Source organism: Haliaeetus albicilla, chromosome 22 (assembly GCF_947461875.1).
Source record: "Haliaeetus albicilla chromosome 22, bHalAlb1.1, whole genome shotgun sequence".
Taxonomy (NCBI): domain Eukaryota; kingdom Metazoa; phylum Chordata; class Aves; order Accipitriformes; family Accipitridae; genus Haliaeetus; species Haliaeetus albicilla.
In genome coordinates, this window is record NC_091504.1 from 8,447,359 (window position 1) to 8,462,115 (window position 14,757).

At 56.4% G+C, this 14,757-nt stretch overlaps 2 protein-coding genes across 8 annotated transcripts; one reads left to right on the plus strand and one right to left on the minus strand.

Annotated features, from left to right (window-relative positions):
• On the minus strand, positions 1 to 10,459 carry LOC104322358 (SPRY domain-containing SOCS box protein 3). Of its 6 annotated transcripts, none has more exons than XM_069809688.1 (7): positions 10,127 to 10,459; positions 7,035 to 7,183; positions 4,893 to 5,070; positions 3,929 to 4,116; positions 1,913 to 2,015; positions 1,326 to 1,451; positions 1 to 1,017 (listed from the first exon to the last, which is right to left on the minus strand). In XM_069809688.1, the coding sequence occupies exons 1-7, from the start codon at positions 10,173 to 10,175 to the stop codon at positions 674 to 676; spliced, it is 1,137 nt and encodes a 378-aa protein (XP_069665789.1). In that variant the 5' UTR covers positions 10,176 to 10,459; the 3' UTR covers positions 1 to 673. The 6 variants fall into 6 exon arrangements, with proteins under 6 accessions (XP_069665789.1, XP_069665792.1, XP_069665794.1 ...); XM_069809691.1 differs by lacking the exon at positions 10,127 to 10,459 and adding an exon at positions 9,251 to 9,368; XM_069809693.1 differs by lacking the exon at positions 10,127 to 10,459 and adding an exon at positions 9,215 to 9,248.
• Positions 9,590 to 14,728, plus strand: NUBP2 (NUBP iron-sulfur cluster assembly factor 2, cytosolic). Of its 2 annotated transcripts, XM_069809696.1 has the most exons (7): positions 9,590 to 9,686; positions 10,921 to 11,039; positions 11,749 to 11,947; positions 12,283 to 12,437; positions 12,661 to 12,771; positions 13,087 to 13,156; positions 13,769 to 14,088. In XM_069809696.1, the coding sequence occupies exons 1-7, from the start codon at positions 9,668 to 9,670 to the stop codon at positions 13,912 to 13,914; spliced, it is 819 nt and encodes a 272-aa protein (XP_069665797.1). In that variant the 5' UTR covers positions 9,590 to 9,667; the 3' UTR covers positions 13,915 to 14,088. The 2 variants fall into 2 exon arrangements, with proteins under 2 accessions (XP_069665797.1, XP_069665796.1); XM_069809695.1 differs by lacking the exon at positions 13,087 to 13,156 and having other exon boundaries at positions 13,769 to 14,728.
• The last annotated feature ends 29 nt before the right edge of the window (positions 14,729 to 14,757 follow it).

Below are 14,757 nucleotides of genomic sequence, written 5' to 3' on the forward strand. Positions count from 1 at the left end.
GTTCTATTTTTATTATTACAGTTTAATACAGCCTTTGATACAGGAGAAGCAGCAGGAGCCAACATGCAAAGCAATTAAAGTCACCAGGGACTCAAGAAAGATCACCAACAGCTCAACTCATGTAAGTAACTGCTCTTTCACAACAGTGATGCAGATGCATCTCTAGGAGCCCATTTCCCTACGTGCTGCTGCTCGATCGTGCCCCAGTGTGAGGAGTTCATGGCAGATACCTAACCAACACATGACAATTAGGAGGAGGGGGCTGCTCTTTGATTTTGTCTTTTGATCAGTCAAGTCCATGATTTGACTGGAGTCTAGTATGCTCTGAAACCAGGAGGGCACCTTAAATCTTGTCTCTGCTGACAGCGAGAAGAGGGATGGATCCTTCAGGAAGAGGCAATGGCTTTGAGAGCAAGTCAGGAGATGAAGCTCAGCTCTTTGGCTGCAGTTTACCCGCTGCACAAAGCTGGGACCTCTTGGAGTCAACAGGTCTTTTCAATGCATGTGATGCATATTTAGGCTAAAGATTTCCAACAGTGTAAGAGCAATCTTTCCAAATGATTAGAAATGGATGTCCCCATGAAGAAAGAGGTGCACCAGGCCTGGCCGGCCCTCATAAACGGCAGAACAAAACCCCACCCGACTCCCTCACAGCAGTTCGTCTGCAGAGACATTACGTCCTCCTGCATCTCTTCCTTTGGCAGGCCTCTGCATCTGAGCTACAAGAGCTATCTGAGTCGCTTCCTGATGAGGAGGAGGAAGGCTTCAACGTGCTATAGTTCATGCTCAAGACCCACCCAAGTTTGTTGTGTAGCACTTGCTTGAGTCCTGGTGGCAATGGCAGCACTTCCAGCGTGTCCACATAGTTGGGCAGGAGCTGGCGCAGGCGGTAACAGCAGAGATACTGGAGGGACGTGCAGCTGGCGCAGGAGCGGATCACTTTCATGCTGCTCTTGGCTGCTGTCGAGCACACCATGGGGTAAAACTTCTTGTTCTGCAGCTTCGTGGCTGCAACCCCTGTCGGGACAGCATCAGGAAGGCTTCGCATTAGTTTTGACAAGGTGATCTCACTCCTCCCCAGCTACCCTGAACCTATTAACTACAGAGCTGTTGGAAAACACTTGGAAAACAGCCTTTTGAAATCCCAATATGTTAAACAGCAAATGTAACCTTCCTCCCACTTGCTTCATGCCTTGGTCTTCTACTATGCCAGCATTTTCTCCTGCAGACCCACTGCAGCCAGACTCTGAGTTCAGCCAAAGCTGCACTGCTCCCCACTCCCAGTCCCTCTGCCTGCCAGCCACTGCGGCTGCCCTTGCTCTTACCTATGCACTTGCGGTTTTTGAAGAACGTGAGTGTCCCGTGCCACGTGTCCAAATGCACCCCAATGATGGAGCCTTGGCCAAACCTCGAAGAGAAGTTGGTTTTGTCTCCTTTGTGATGCAGGAGTCCTTAAAATAAGAAAAAAAAGAAAAATGGCATTCAGTGAAAAGCCTGAGCTCCATGACTTCATCCCAACTCCCATAAGTACCTAAAAAATCCCTCTGTTGCCTGATCCCTTCCCTGCCACCCCAGAGCAGGCAATGAAAAGGGGAAACTTGAGGTTTTGCAGTGCTAGAGCACAGGCAGCGGCACTGAAACCCCCAACCAGTGACGTGCAACCAGTAGTCCAGGTGCCCTGGAGGTTCACACACCAGTCCTAAGGGGTCTGCAAAACACAGGCGAGGTGAGATGCTCCAAGAGCTAAGGGCTGCAGGCAGCCACTCCTGTTGTCATTAACTTGCAGGCCTGGTGGCCTTTTTGGCCTCTATCCCATTCAGATCATTTACTTCTCAACCCCTTTGGACAACACTTATGCCCACTGCTGCCCTTCCAGCCCTCCTGCCCTCTGCCACTGCCCTGCCTGCATTACCTGTGTAGGATAGTCCCCAGCTGTCCTCATCCTTGCCCAGCAGGCTGCAGAAGGTGTGGCGGTACTTGTCCAGATTCACATCTGATGTCCCAATTCCCACCATCTGGGAGGCAAGGCCAGAAAGAACACAAGCTTAGTGTCTTTTCGAGCAACAAAACACAACCAAGACTCCACCTCCGGCTCTCCCCTCTGTTTCCTGGCACAGTCCAAAACACCCAGAGGTTTTGGTAAAGCCACGTCAGAGGTTTCAGGATGGACTTGAAGGCTCCCAGCTCCAGTTTCCTTACCTAAGTGAGGCGGCCCAGCCGAGCTGCTGGAGAAGGTTGCTGTCCTGTTCATAGAATCATAGAATGGTTTGGGTTGGAAGAGACCTTAAGGATCATCTAGTTCCAACCCCCCTGCCATGGGCAGAGTCACCTTCCACTACAACAGGTTCCTCAAAGCCCCATCCAACCTGCCCTTGAATACTTCCAGGGATGGGGCATCCACAACGTCTCTGGGCAACCTGTTCCAGTGCCTCACCACCCTCACAGTAAAGAATTTCTTCCTTATATCTAATGTAAATCTACCCTCTTTCAGTTTAAAACCATTACCCCTCATCCTATCACTACACTCCCTGATGAGGAGTTCTTCCCCACCTTTCCTGTAGGCCCCCTTTAAGTACTGGAAGGCTGCTATAAGGTCTCCCTGGAGCCTTCTCTTCTCCAGGCAGAACAACCCCAACTCTCTCAGCCTGTTTTCATAGGGGAGGTGCTCCAGCCATCTGATCATCTTCATGACCCTCCTCTGGACTCACTCCAACAGGTCCATGTCCTCCTTATGTTGGGGGCCTCAGAGCTGAACACAATACTCCAGGCGGGGAGGAGGGGGGTGTCTCACCAGAGTGGGTAGAGGGGGAGAATCACCTCCCTCGACCTGCTGGTCACACTGCTTCTGATGCAGCCCAGGATGTGATTGGCTTTTTGGGCTGCAAGTGCGCACTGCCGGCTCATATTCAGTTTTTCATCCACCAACACCCCTAAGTCCTTCTCTGCAGGGCTGCTCTCAATCCACTCATCACCCAGGCTGTATTTGTGCTTGGGATTGCCCCGTCCCACGTGCAGGACCTCGCCCTTGGCCTTGTTGAACTTCATGAGTTTCACACAGGCCCACCTCTCAAGCCTGTCAAGGTCCCTCTGGATGGCATCCCTTCCCTCCAGCACATCAACTGCACCACACAGCTTGGTGTCATTGGCAAACTTGCTGAGGGTGCACTCAATCCCACTGGCCATGTTGCCAACAAAGATGTTAAACAGCACTGGTCCCAATACTAACCCCCGAGAAACCACTCATCACTGGTCTCTACTCAGACATTGAGCTGTTGACTGCAACTCTTTGAGTGACCATCCAGCCGACTCCTTATCCACCAAGTGGTCCATCCATCAAATCCATGTCCCTCCATTTTAGAGACAAGGATGTCACGTGGGACAGTGTCAAATGCTTTGCACAAGTCCAGGTAGATGATGTCAGTTGCTCTTCCCTTATCCTCCAAGGCTGTAACACCTTCGTAGAAGGCCACCAAATTTGTCAGGCACGATTTGCCCTTAGTGAAGCCATGTTGACTGTCACCAATCACCTCCTTATTTTCCATATGCCCTAGCATACTTTCCAGGAGGATCTACTCCATGATCTTGCCAGGCACAGAGGTGAGACTGGCTGGCCTATAGGTCCCCAGGTCTTCCTTTTTTTCCCCTTTTTAAAAATGGGGATTATGTTTCCACTTTTCCAGTGGGAACTTCCCTGGACTGCCACAACTTCTCAAATATGATGGATAGTGGCTTAGGCACTTCATCTGCCAGTTCCCTCAGGCCCCACATATGCATCTCATCAGGTCCCATGGACTTGTGCACATTCAGGTTCCTTAGATGGCCTCGAATCTGATCTTCTGCTATGGTGGGTGGTTCTTCATTCTCCCAGTCCCTGTTCAAAGAATACTGGACATTTCTGTGTGCCCGTAAGTGACTCTGCCCCACGTACCATGTCTGTGCCGTAGACTGGGGACGTCATCTTGATCTCCCAGAAGTGCTGCCCGTCTGCCAGCTCTTTGTTCCCCCGGATGGCAGCAGTGCCACAGCTGTACTCCATGTGGAAGTTCACTTTGCGGTTGTCGCAGGTCAGCAGAGTGGCCGTCGACTTATTCAGGTCATCCCACACCCAGTCAAAATCTGTTCAGGAAGCACAGAGGGGACAAGGATGGGCAAAGGCCCTCAGGGAGCAATCGCTAAGCCAAAGCACAAGCGGACATTTGTTTTGAAGGCCTGTCAGGGTTTTTATTTCATTTTTTTTACTGTTTAAGAGGGTAAATCCTAAGCTGTGCACACTGGAGAGTTGTTTGAGGCCTGAACTATTCTGCAGTGTCTCACCAGGGACTGTTCAGTGCTCTGAACCCGAAGCTGTCAGCCTTCACCAGTTCTCATTTTGGTTAACACAAGACTCCACAGATCCAGGCAGAGCCTCCTTTCTTCCCACACTTCTCATAGGCTCAAGAGGTAGTTCCGCTACACCACAGGCCTTCTCGGCCAGCCCAAGCCCACCCTCTGCCTACCTCTCCCCTCTGCTCTGAGCATGCCCTGCCATGCAGCCAGGCGCCCTGCCAGGCATACCAGGGATCAGCTGCAAGAGGGCTGTAACCACAAGGGCCAGTTTCACTGGTGGCCTAAGCTGGATTTGAAAGCAGGTCCCCAGAGGCAAACTCTTATGCGTTAACAAGTTCAGCACTTAGCCCTTGAAACCTCACAGGAGGCACATGCTTGTAATCTTCCTACAGTCTATGTGGCCTTGAAATGTAAACAAAGGAGCACCGCACACTGGGACAGAGATAAAGGCCCCCGTGGAAAGCAAAGGATCCGTGCAGGGGCGCAGTCCATGCCACCAGGCCAGGACTGCACCCACCTCAAACCCCAAAGGACTATGGCAGGCTGTTGGGGAGCCCCTTCCTTACACTCGTCCTCCTCGCCACACTGGCAGTCCTTGACACGGTGGAGGGCGTGCAGGCTGGAGCAGTAGGGCGCTTCGCTCTGGTTCTCGCAGTTGCAGTAGGACTCCCCAGTCACAGGGATGGCGCTTGGGATGGAGGGCGAGAGGGAGGAAAACTCCGGCTCCGAATCCGAGTCGCTGTGCTGCCGGGGAGAGCGGAGGAATGGTCACTACTGAACACCCCCAGGCTCAGGGAGCTGGGCTGGCAGAGGCCTGTGAGGTCTGGTGCGCCGCAGAGCTGTGCAGAGAGGTCCCCAGGCTCATCCAGCGCTGGTGGCGGCATGGCTGCATCGTGCCCCAGCCTGGCCCACCATGTAGGGAGGCAAGAGGCTGTGCCAGTTGAATTGCCCTGCTTTGGGACCTGGCTAGCATCTGTCTGAGCTGCACAGACCTCTCAGCACCGGGCATTCTACAATGCGGGTATGTTCTTTGTGCCTTCCAGGGGCGAGGATCTGTCACAGCAGGCAAGCAGTGTGACAGTCCAAGTCTTTAACACATGCATTTTTAAGAAAACTCTTGTCCTAAAGCTATGGTTTTCAATGGGCAGGTTACAGCCAGTTGGAGACCCCAGCCAAGGCACCACAAAAGCAGAGCACACAGCTGAAAACCACTGCTCTAGAAAGCCTGGGAGCTGACGGAGGGGAGAGAGAGAGAGGCAAACAAGATGAGGAGGAAAGGGACAGGAGGCCAGGCAGAGGAGAGGGCAGAACAAAGGGGAACCAGTTCAGCAGTACGGCTGCAGCTCCTCACGCCAGCACTGCAGACAGGCCCACAGGGAACCTACGGAAGGATTAAAAGGCTTTTGTTTACTTTCATGCATGAACACGAAAACTTGATTTACTGTTCCCCAGTGCCAAGAGACCAAAGTGCCCCTGCACTGGACGCTGTAAGAGTCAAAGCCCCATCTCGCTCCCTATGTTATGGGAGGCTTGGCATCGCCTAATGGAGTCTTTTACCACAGACTACAGCGAGTTACTCTGGGTTTACATGCTGGTCAGGTGTACCTGCTCGTATTCACCCCCATGGCAGACTTTGTAAGCAGTACTTAAAGACAAAAATCCTTTAAACTCACGTTCTTGTAGCTGTATGAAATGACTCGGGCTTACTTATATACTGCCCACCCCACCTTCTCCAGCCTGTACATTAAAAAGCTTGATTTCTGTCTTTCATTGGCCCTTCCTAACTACAGCTATCTAGAAATCCAGGCATTCCCATTACTGCAGAAACACAAAGCAACTCCAACTGCAGAGAAAAGGCTCATTTTCTGGGAGCACAGTGCCTGGGTTTGGACACCATGCTCTGAGAGTGGCCTCGTAAGGCTTTAGCCTAGCTTTGAAGCTCCAGGAGCAGTTCCTTGCGTCCCCACCACTGCTCAGGGAACTGAACTCACATGCTCAAGAACTGGGGAAAAGAGTGAAGTATGGCAGAGGTGAATCTAAGTGACTTCCTTGCACTGTTTTACTGACTGCTTTTCCTGCTGTGTTCCCATCTTCCAGCACACCTGCATGCCCGGGCCAGGTTCAGAAGTGATGTGCACGTTACAGAGCAGAAAACGTGAGAGAATTTCAGTTTGAAGATATCTGAGAATGTAACTTCACAGACTGAAGCAGCCCCACTCCCTCAACCACCACCTACCAGCCACACAAAGACCAGAAGTTAGTACAGCCGTATAGCAAGCCAGATTCGAGAACTGATCCAGTTTAAACACATATTTAGATCACTACTTAAAAAAGAATATTTTAAAAATACTGTATGTACTTTATACAAGACACACACACATTATATGCTTAAAAAAGCATTTGGCTTAGTAGCGATCAGCTCCCTGGCTCAGCTAACGACAGAGCTGTGGTGCACAACTGGGGAGCAGACTATGGGCAGCTTAGCCTTCCCTGCCTTGAGAAGATGTGCTGGCAGCCCTGCACCCCACATTAGAGCTTGGAGGAGGCTCGTTAGACAGCCTGTATGTTAAGTCTTTCCTGATTTTGGCCAGTTCTGCCTGCTGAAGTACTAGCTGCTCAGTTAGACAGACCTTGAGTAAGTGCCTGCTGTCGGGGGAGAGGAAAGCTTTCCTTCATGTTGCTTCAGAGCCACCGGAGCGCCAGCCTACCTGCCCGTCAGAGTCGTAGCCCCAGCCACGTGCACCGGTGGCCAAGGCGACTGCCCGGGTGTCCGCCTCGCGCCGCACCCCGCTCAGGACAAAGTGCCAGGCCCTGCTGCTCCGCGTGCGTCGTGCCATGCTGTTCTGAGAGAGGTAAGCTGGGGGGCAAGGGAGAGGAGGTTACACACAGCAGCCATGTTCTGCTTCCACCCACCGGGCTCTGCCCTCTGAAACAACCTTTCCCAGGTCACCATAGCCCTGCCAGGAACAGAACAGCATGAACCACGTCTGCACAGGCCGCATCAATGGATAAACTGATGCAAAGTAAGTTCCTCCCACATCACGAGCCTCTGCAAACTTCAACCTCTTTCACCACCCAGGGTCAACTTCTCCCCGAGCCCAGGTGTTGAACTGGCCCCCAGAAATGCTCCCAAAGACCCAGCAGCAGCTGCCCCCTCCGCAGCATGCAGATCCAGCATCCGCCTCTCACTGCTGGCCTGGGGAGCATCAGGATCGTCAGCCACCAAGGCACGGCCTCACGGGTGCCTGGTCACCCTCTGGCAGCTGCCTGGGCTCCAGCCGTGCTGCTCGGCCACCTGCACCACCCTGGCCCCTGCGCAGCTGAGCTGCATGTATCTGTCTGCGGGGAAGACTGTTCACCTCCAAGCCACTGCCCACTGAGAGAAGACTTTGCTCTCAGTGTTTGGGGTGGGGGAGAGACCACTTTCTTGCTCACTGATGGGAAACCGGCCTTTTCATGGACCTGTCCCAACTTGCCTCAAGGGCAACAGACAGAAGTGAAGCAGTTGCCTGTCTCCTGACTCAAGCAGGGGTGTTATTCAGAGACAGACTTCCACAGGCTCCTTCCCTGTGTACAGCCTGACAGACGACACCAGCTCCCAGCCACCGCACGGGAGCATTGCACTGGATGCAACAGGGGAACCTCAATGCCCAATCTCATTTTCCCTGAAGTTTATCTTTGCAGAAAATAACTCCCCACCAAGAGGCACCCACAGGGCTGTAACCCCCCTTCCCATCCCTTGAACCCGCTCCCTCCGCTCAGCCTCTGTGGTGGCCTCCCTGGCACAGACAGCTGCTCTGCACGCCCACACCCACTCCAGTCCTTCCCTGATGTGCAGCAGGTGGGCCCTGAGCGCACGCAAATCCTGCAAATGTGCAGTGGGTCAGCCCCATCCCAGTGCCTGCTGTACGGCACCCATCCCCCTTCCTCCTGCACCTCAGTGCCCAACGGGCCAGCAGCTCCTGGAAAAGCAGGACAGGCCGAGCCACGGCCAGCTGTGCAGGTGCCCACGGATGCTCTGATGGGCTCTGGGCATCCCACCCGCCAAAACCAGTGGGCTCTCACCTCTGCCAAGCACAGCCATGCTAGGGAAGCACCTAAAACCACACCAGAGTTCCCCTTCTCCAGCTTTGAAGAGAACCCACAGCAGCCAAATGCAACAGCTCTGCTCCCCCAGCACCCCGCTAAGGCCAGGGCTGAGGGGGTAGAGCTGGCATAGCACGGCGTTTGCCCCAGTACGTGATCCAGCACCAAGGGCAAAGCCAGTCTCTCACCCCAGAGGGGAACCTAGGGCTATTGAGGCCTTCTTGTGGCTCCGAGGAGACGGATGGCTGCAGGCCCTGAACCGCACGGTGCCCACAGCCCCGGCTGCAGCTCCCTGCCAGCCAGCTCCTGGCTGCTCCTCCACGCTTCGGCCCAAGGGCTGAGCCCGACAGGCAGTCCGGAGAGCCGCTGCAGGGCTTCCCTCCGCCGTGACAGCCCTCCGGGCCCGGAGGCCGCGCCCTGGACGGAGCCCCCCCAGCCCGGCCAGCCCCGCTCGCCGGGCCAGCGCTTCCCCAGGCACCCAGCAGCGCAGACGGCGGCGGGGCCGGGGGCAACCGGCCGTCCAAGGGGCTCCGCACCGTGGGCAGCCGCGGCCCAGTCCCCTCTCCCTGACGGCCCCCGGCCTGACCTCAGCGGCAGGCGGCTCCGCCGGAGGGCGGGCACCGGAGCCCCGGCTGTCCCGCGCAGCTGAGGCGCGGCCAGACCAGGCCAGGCCAGGCCGCCGCGCTTGGGCCGCACAGCCCAGCCCAGCCCGGCCCGGCCCGGCCCAGGCCTCGGCCTCGGCCTCGGCCCCCAGATCCCGGATCCCACCCGCGTCCCGGTCCCGGCCCCGGCCCGGCGTTACCCCGCGGCCCGGCCCCGCCGCCGCGCTCTGACCTACTTTCCCCTCCCGGGACATAAACAATCCTCTCTCGACACCGCCCCTCAGGCGCCCATTGGCTGCGTCTGAGCCGCTCCCCTTCGCCGTTGGCTGAGCGCCCCGTCGCTCACAGCTGAAGGAGGAGGGAGTGGGAGGTGGCTGAAGGGAGCACGACGCCACTGGCTGCGCCGTGCGTCAATCCTCGGCAAGCCGCGCCATTGGGCGGTCCCTTCGGAGGGCGAGCGCGCGTCGCCGACGAAAAGCACTAAGGCTATTGGCTGGCGGAAGGGGAGCCGGAGGATTGGATTGGTTGCAGAGCCTTGGGGGGCCGGGTTGCCTATGAGCGTGCGGCTCGCGATTGGGGACGGCGCCTGCCAGTCCGCGGAGGCGGGGCTTTAACCCGGCGGAAGGCGGAAGCGGGTGGTCCCTGGTATCAGCATGGAGGAGGCGGCAGGGGGTGAGCGGCGGTGGGGTCCGCGGCCGGGCGGCTTTCCCCGGGGCTGCCGGGCTGGAGCCGGCCTTCCGTAGGGATGGGGGATCCTGGGGTGACGGGGCCTGGCGGGCGCCCCAGCGCACCTCGCGGGGAACGTCCCGCCCGGGGTGACGGGGCCTGGCCGGGTGCCGTGGTGATGGGGCCCGGCTGCTGGTGAGGGGAGCTCCGCGGTCCTCGGGCTGGGCCGGGGCCCGGTTACCGGGGAGCGGCGCTGGGCCTTGCCGGAGACCCGGGTCTGGCTCCCGCTGGGGGCGGGGGGGTAGCGCCGAGTAACCGGGCCTGGCGCGGGGCTGCCGGTGTCACCGGGCCGGTATCCCGGGAGCACCTCGCAGAGGGGCTCCGTCCCCCACTCCCCGCCCTCCCTTCTTTCCCCCTTCTCCGTTATTGGGGCCGAGCGCCGTTACCGTCGGTGGAAGTGCGGATGAGGTCTGCCATGGTGCGTGCGGGCTCCATGCTGCCGGTGCCGGTCCCGGTGCCGGTGTGATGCGGGAGGGACGCGGGGGCGGGCCAGGCCAGGCGCGGTGAGTCAGTGGCCGGTGGTGACGGCGTGCCCGGGAACGCGGGCCCGGGTGGGTGGGTGGCGTTTGCTCGGCTGCTGCCCGAGTGCCCGGTCTGATGCTCTGCCACCCGTGCAGCCCCAGGCCGGGGAAGCCAGCCCCGAGCATTCCCCACTCTCGGCTCTGCGTTGATGGGATGCAGCGGCTGAATCCGGAGCAGAGACCCGAGCGGCACTGACAACATAGAAAGAGACGGCATGGAGGCTGGAGAGGAGCCTGGGATGGTGGGGAGGTGATTGATGTGGCGTGGAAGAAGGAAACGCCAAGGGCCTGACCTCACCAACAGCCTCCCAGCCGTTCCCCGAGAGGGCTCAGGCTGAACCTGGCATAGGCCCAGCATTACAAGGCCCTCTGGGTGTTTATTGCTTTGCTGCCCAATTGCCGCTTAGGTCATCAGGACAAAGCCTTTACTCCCCACAGACTCTTTAAGTGCCATTGCTCTTTTTGTTCCTTTTCTGATGGCAAAAGGGCTGTGGCACATCCACCTCTTCTTTCACTCTCCCTTACACTTAAACCAGACTTGTTGGAGCGGTGACAACCACCATCGCTCTCAGCGGAGACCCGTGTCTCCGTGCTGACCTGTCAGGTGCTGCTGTCTTGCATCAGAAGAGACTCTGATGCCTCGTTATCATTCCTTCCAGAGAGAAGCAACCTGGCTGGGGTGCGGCACATCCTGCTGGTGCTCTCCGGGAAGGGCGGTGTGGGGAAGAGCACAATTGCCACCGAGCTGGCTCTGTCACTGCGGCACTCCGGGAAAAAGGTGAGGGAGGGTCTGTGGGATGCTGAGCTCTGTCTTCTCCTTCCCGACCTGCAGTTGGGCTGGGTTTTGCTCATCCTTTATGTATGTGTGCATCCTGTGTGGGCAGTGTATGGATTCTCTGTGAAAATGCTGTTTGTGATAGCAGTTCAAGGGATTTTTTTTTCTGTGTTTGTGTGATCCAGCGTGGGTAACTGCCACTCGTTTCCCCTTCATCCAAGAGACTAAAATCACCCCAGACTTGTTGTTGGTTTTGATACTGAGGCACTGAGATATGACTTTGCTGGTTTGTGGTGTAACACACACTCCCTTTGTGAAGTGGGTGAGCTGAAGGACAGCGTCCCAATGGGGACAAAGGGGAACTGTGTGGGCGTGAGACAGGCTGAATTCCCTGATGATTTTTTTAAAGGCTCTGTGCAGCCAATGCCACTTGGATCCTGACAGGTGTCTGGCATAAAGATCTCCCCAAAGTGCCTGGAAATACCCAGGAGATCCTCCTCAGAGGGAAGGAGGCCAGGAGGGCAGTCAGACTTTAAAGCAGGTCTTTGAAACTGTGTTTCAAATCTGGCTGCTGAGCTAGAGAGTCCATTCTGTAAAGTGCTGCAAGCAGCTGAAATTTGGATGCTGCCTCCCCTCACCCAGGGAAGGAGCGTGGCTGGGTGCTGCCACTGTGCTCAGCCCTGTCTGAAGGGCTCTGCCTCATCTCCTGCAGGTGGGGATCCTGGATGTGGACCTGTGTGGCCCCAGCATACCCCGCATGTTCAGGGCGCAGGACAACGACGTGCACCAATGTGACAGCGGCTGGGTCCCTGTCTTTGTGGACCAAGATAAAAGCATCTCACTCATGTCCATCGGCTTCCTGCTGGAGAAGCCAGATGATGCTGTGGTGTGGAGAGGACCCAAGAAAAATGGTACGGTTGGGTTTTGCTGTTGGTGGCCACCTTCCAGTGCTGGGAACCTTCTGCGAACCCTCCTGGAGGTGGTGCTGGCTCCTGCTGGGGGCCAGGTTTTTCTGGGCAGGTCATTCCTTAGAGGAACAAGGCTCCTGTTCTGCAGGAGTGGGTTCAGATCACTCAGATGGGGAGAGTGCAGCATGTGTTGTGCTGACAGATAGCCCTCCTGTCTCTCCCTGGGCTTTTGTCACCCAGGGTGCCTCCTGACCCCTGCCCTGCCTGGCTTACAGCTCCCAGGGCACCTGGTGAAACCTGTTGCATTTTTTTTTTTAATGCCCCTTTTATTTCTGTAGCTTTGATCAAACAATTTGTTGCTGATGTGGCCTGGGGGGACTTGGACTTCCTCATTGTGGACACGCCACCGGGCACATCGGACGAGCACATCTCCACGGTGGAGGCCCTGCGGCCCTACAAGCCACTTGGAGCAATCCTGGTCACAACACCCCAGGTAGGGCAGCTGGCTGGGGCTGAACTGGAGTTCCTGGGCAGGCTTCTGCCTCTGAACATGGTTTGGGGGGTGGGGGGGGGAATATGCACCCCAGGTGGGTGTTTGCACAGGCCTGTCTGTGGCTGCTTGTTCTACACATCTGCCTCTCATTTGATGCATGCCTGCTGCAGACCCATGGTCAGCCTGGATAGACATCCCTAACCTCTGCTGTTCTCCCCTGCAGGCCGTGTCTGTGGGAGATGTGAGGAGAGAGCTGACATTCTGTAAGAAGACAGGCTTACGAGTTCTTGGTATTGTGGAGAACATGAGCGGCTTCGTCTGTCCACACTGCTCGGTGAGTTTATTGTCACTTCTGGGCTATTGCAGGTTCTTGTTTGTGATGTGGTGCCTTGGGTGAAAAATCAGCAAGTGCCACGAGGGTGATTCCATGAGCCAGGGACTAGAAGCTGCCAGCTGCTGCATGTCAGCTTTGGAAGAAGCCACTGGCTCTGCTTTCCTGAAGAGAGCTGGGGGAGGGCAGGGGCAAAGGCAGTGCCCTGAGGCTAGGAAGGTGGAGGGGAGCTGGCTCTACTCATGTGCAGGCAGCACCTGCCCTGTCACACAGGGCTCTGGGGTTTATGACTCCCTGCTTTTGCTCTTCCTCCTTCAGGAGTGCACAAACATCTTTTCCAAAGGGGGAGGTGAGGAGCTGGCCAAGCATGCTGGGGTCCCCTTCCTAGGTGAGTGGCCTCTTGAGCAGAGCTCTGTGTGGTTAGAGGTGATGTCTGCATGGTACTGTGGGAGTGCTTGAGTGGAGAGATGCAGTGTCACAGGGGCAGGCAGGCTGGATTCCAGTCCCTGTGAGCCCCTGTCACCTGGTCAGAGGTGAGGTGTCGTTCTTGCTTTGCTTCTTTGCCATCCAAACGGCTCAGAGTGGACATCTGGCCCCTGCTGGGGCAGAGGCGGTGATGGTCAGCAGCCTACTCTGGCTGCTGACATCGTGGTGACAGAGTGAGCAAGCCTGAAGCTGTACAAGAACCATCCTGAAATGCCCTGGAGCCTCCCTGAGAAATGGGGGGCTGAGGGCTGAACCCTGCCCTCTGGACAGGGCTGGGGGATCAGGAGGGAAGAGCGTCTCTCCCAAAGTGCTGTGGTGGAGAGGGGTCCTGGACCCAGAGGAAGTGGTTACAGGTGAGAAGTAGCGCCTGGAGAGCTCAGTGAGGGTAGTGGTTGCCTTCTTTCCTACTGCTTCTCCTGGAGATGACTCTGGCAGGGTGTTTCTTTAATCCTGACTCCAGCCTTTGCCTTACAATGAGCAAGCAGTCACTCTCCCCATTCCTCCTATCCCACAGGCTGTGTTCCCCTGGACCCCCAACTCAGCCAGAGCTTGGAAGAAGGCAGAGACTTCATCCAAGAGTTTCCCAAGAGCTCTGCCTTCCCTGCCTTGGCTCACATCACCCAGCAGATCTTGGATGGTACGTTGCAGCGGAGCTCCTGAGGAGGGTGTGGAGCTGGACTCTTGCCAGCTGAGCCCCTGGCCTGGCAGCACCACCAGCTGCCCATGCTGGTGGGGAAGGAGGATGCAGAAGCTGTTTAACTATAAAACTGTCTCAGTGGGAGGTGATGGAGGGAGGGGGGAGCACAGCATCGGTGCCACTCGCAGTGATCCAAAAAGGGAAGTACTGCTCCACCCCCCCGATCCAAAGAAACCCTGCATGGGTGCTCCTGCCTGCACAGCGCAGCCTGCTTCTAGCCTTCTCAATGTGGCAGTGCTCTGCCCAGATGGTACAGTTGTTCCTAACCCTACCCATGCAGCCCTTTCCTCTGCAGCCAGCCATTGTGTGGGTGCTTGGGGAATTCTAGCTTGTGTCCATGGTGTCTTGTACGCTGCAGTGCTTCTGGTGATCACCTGGTGCAGCTACAGTGGCAAACGCCGTCGACTGTTCTTCTCTCAATGAATCCAAACAGCACTGATCATCTGGATCCATGCGCTGCTGCCTTCTCCTGCTGCTTTCCTTGCGTCATGGATTGTATGGCACTTGGTTCAGTGGCTGATGAGTTTGAGTGGCTGGGTGCTCTGATGTGGACTCAGGCCAGGCCACCTTGCTCTGAAATCTCAGATCACTGGTTCCTGATGGGCCAATGAAGGCGTGGCATGTGCTTTGCATCAGAAAATGTCTTAAGATCTACCACCTGTCTGCGGTCTGCATCCTGCTGTGCTGGAAACAAGACTTTTTTGGTCTGCTGGGGGTTATTGTGACTCAGGAATATTTTTAAAGCTTCCAAGCAGTAAACACTTTTCTTAAAATCCAGGTCTGTGACTTCTGCTTTTCCACAGCTT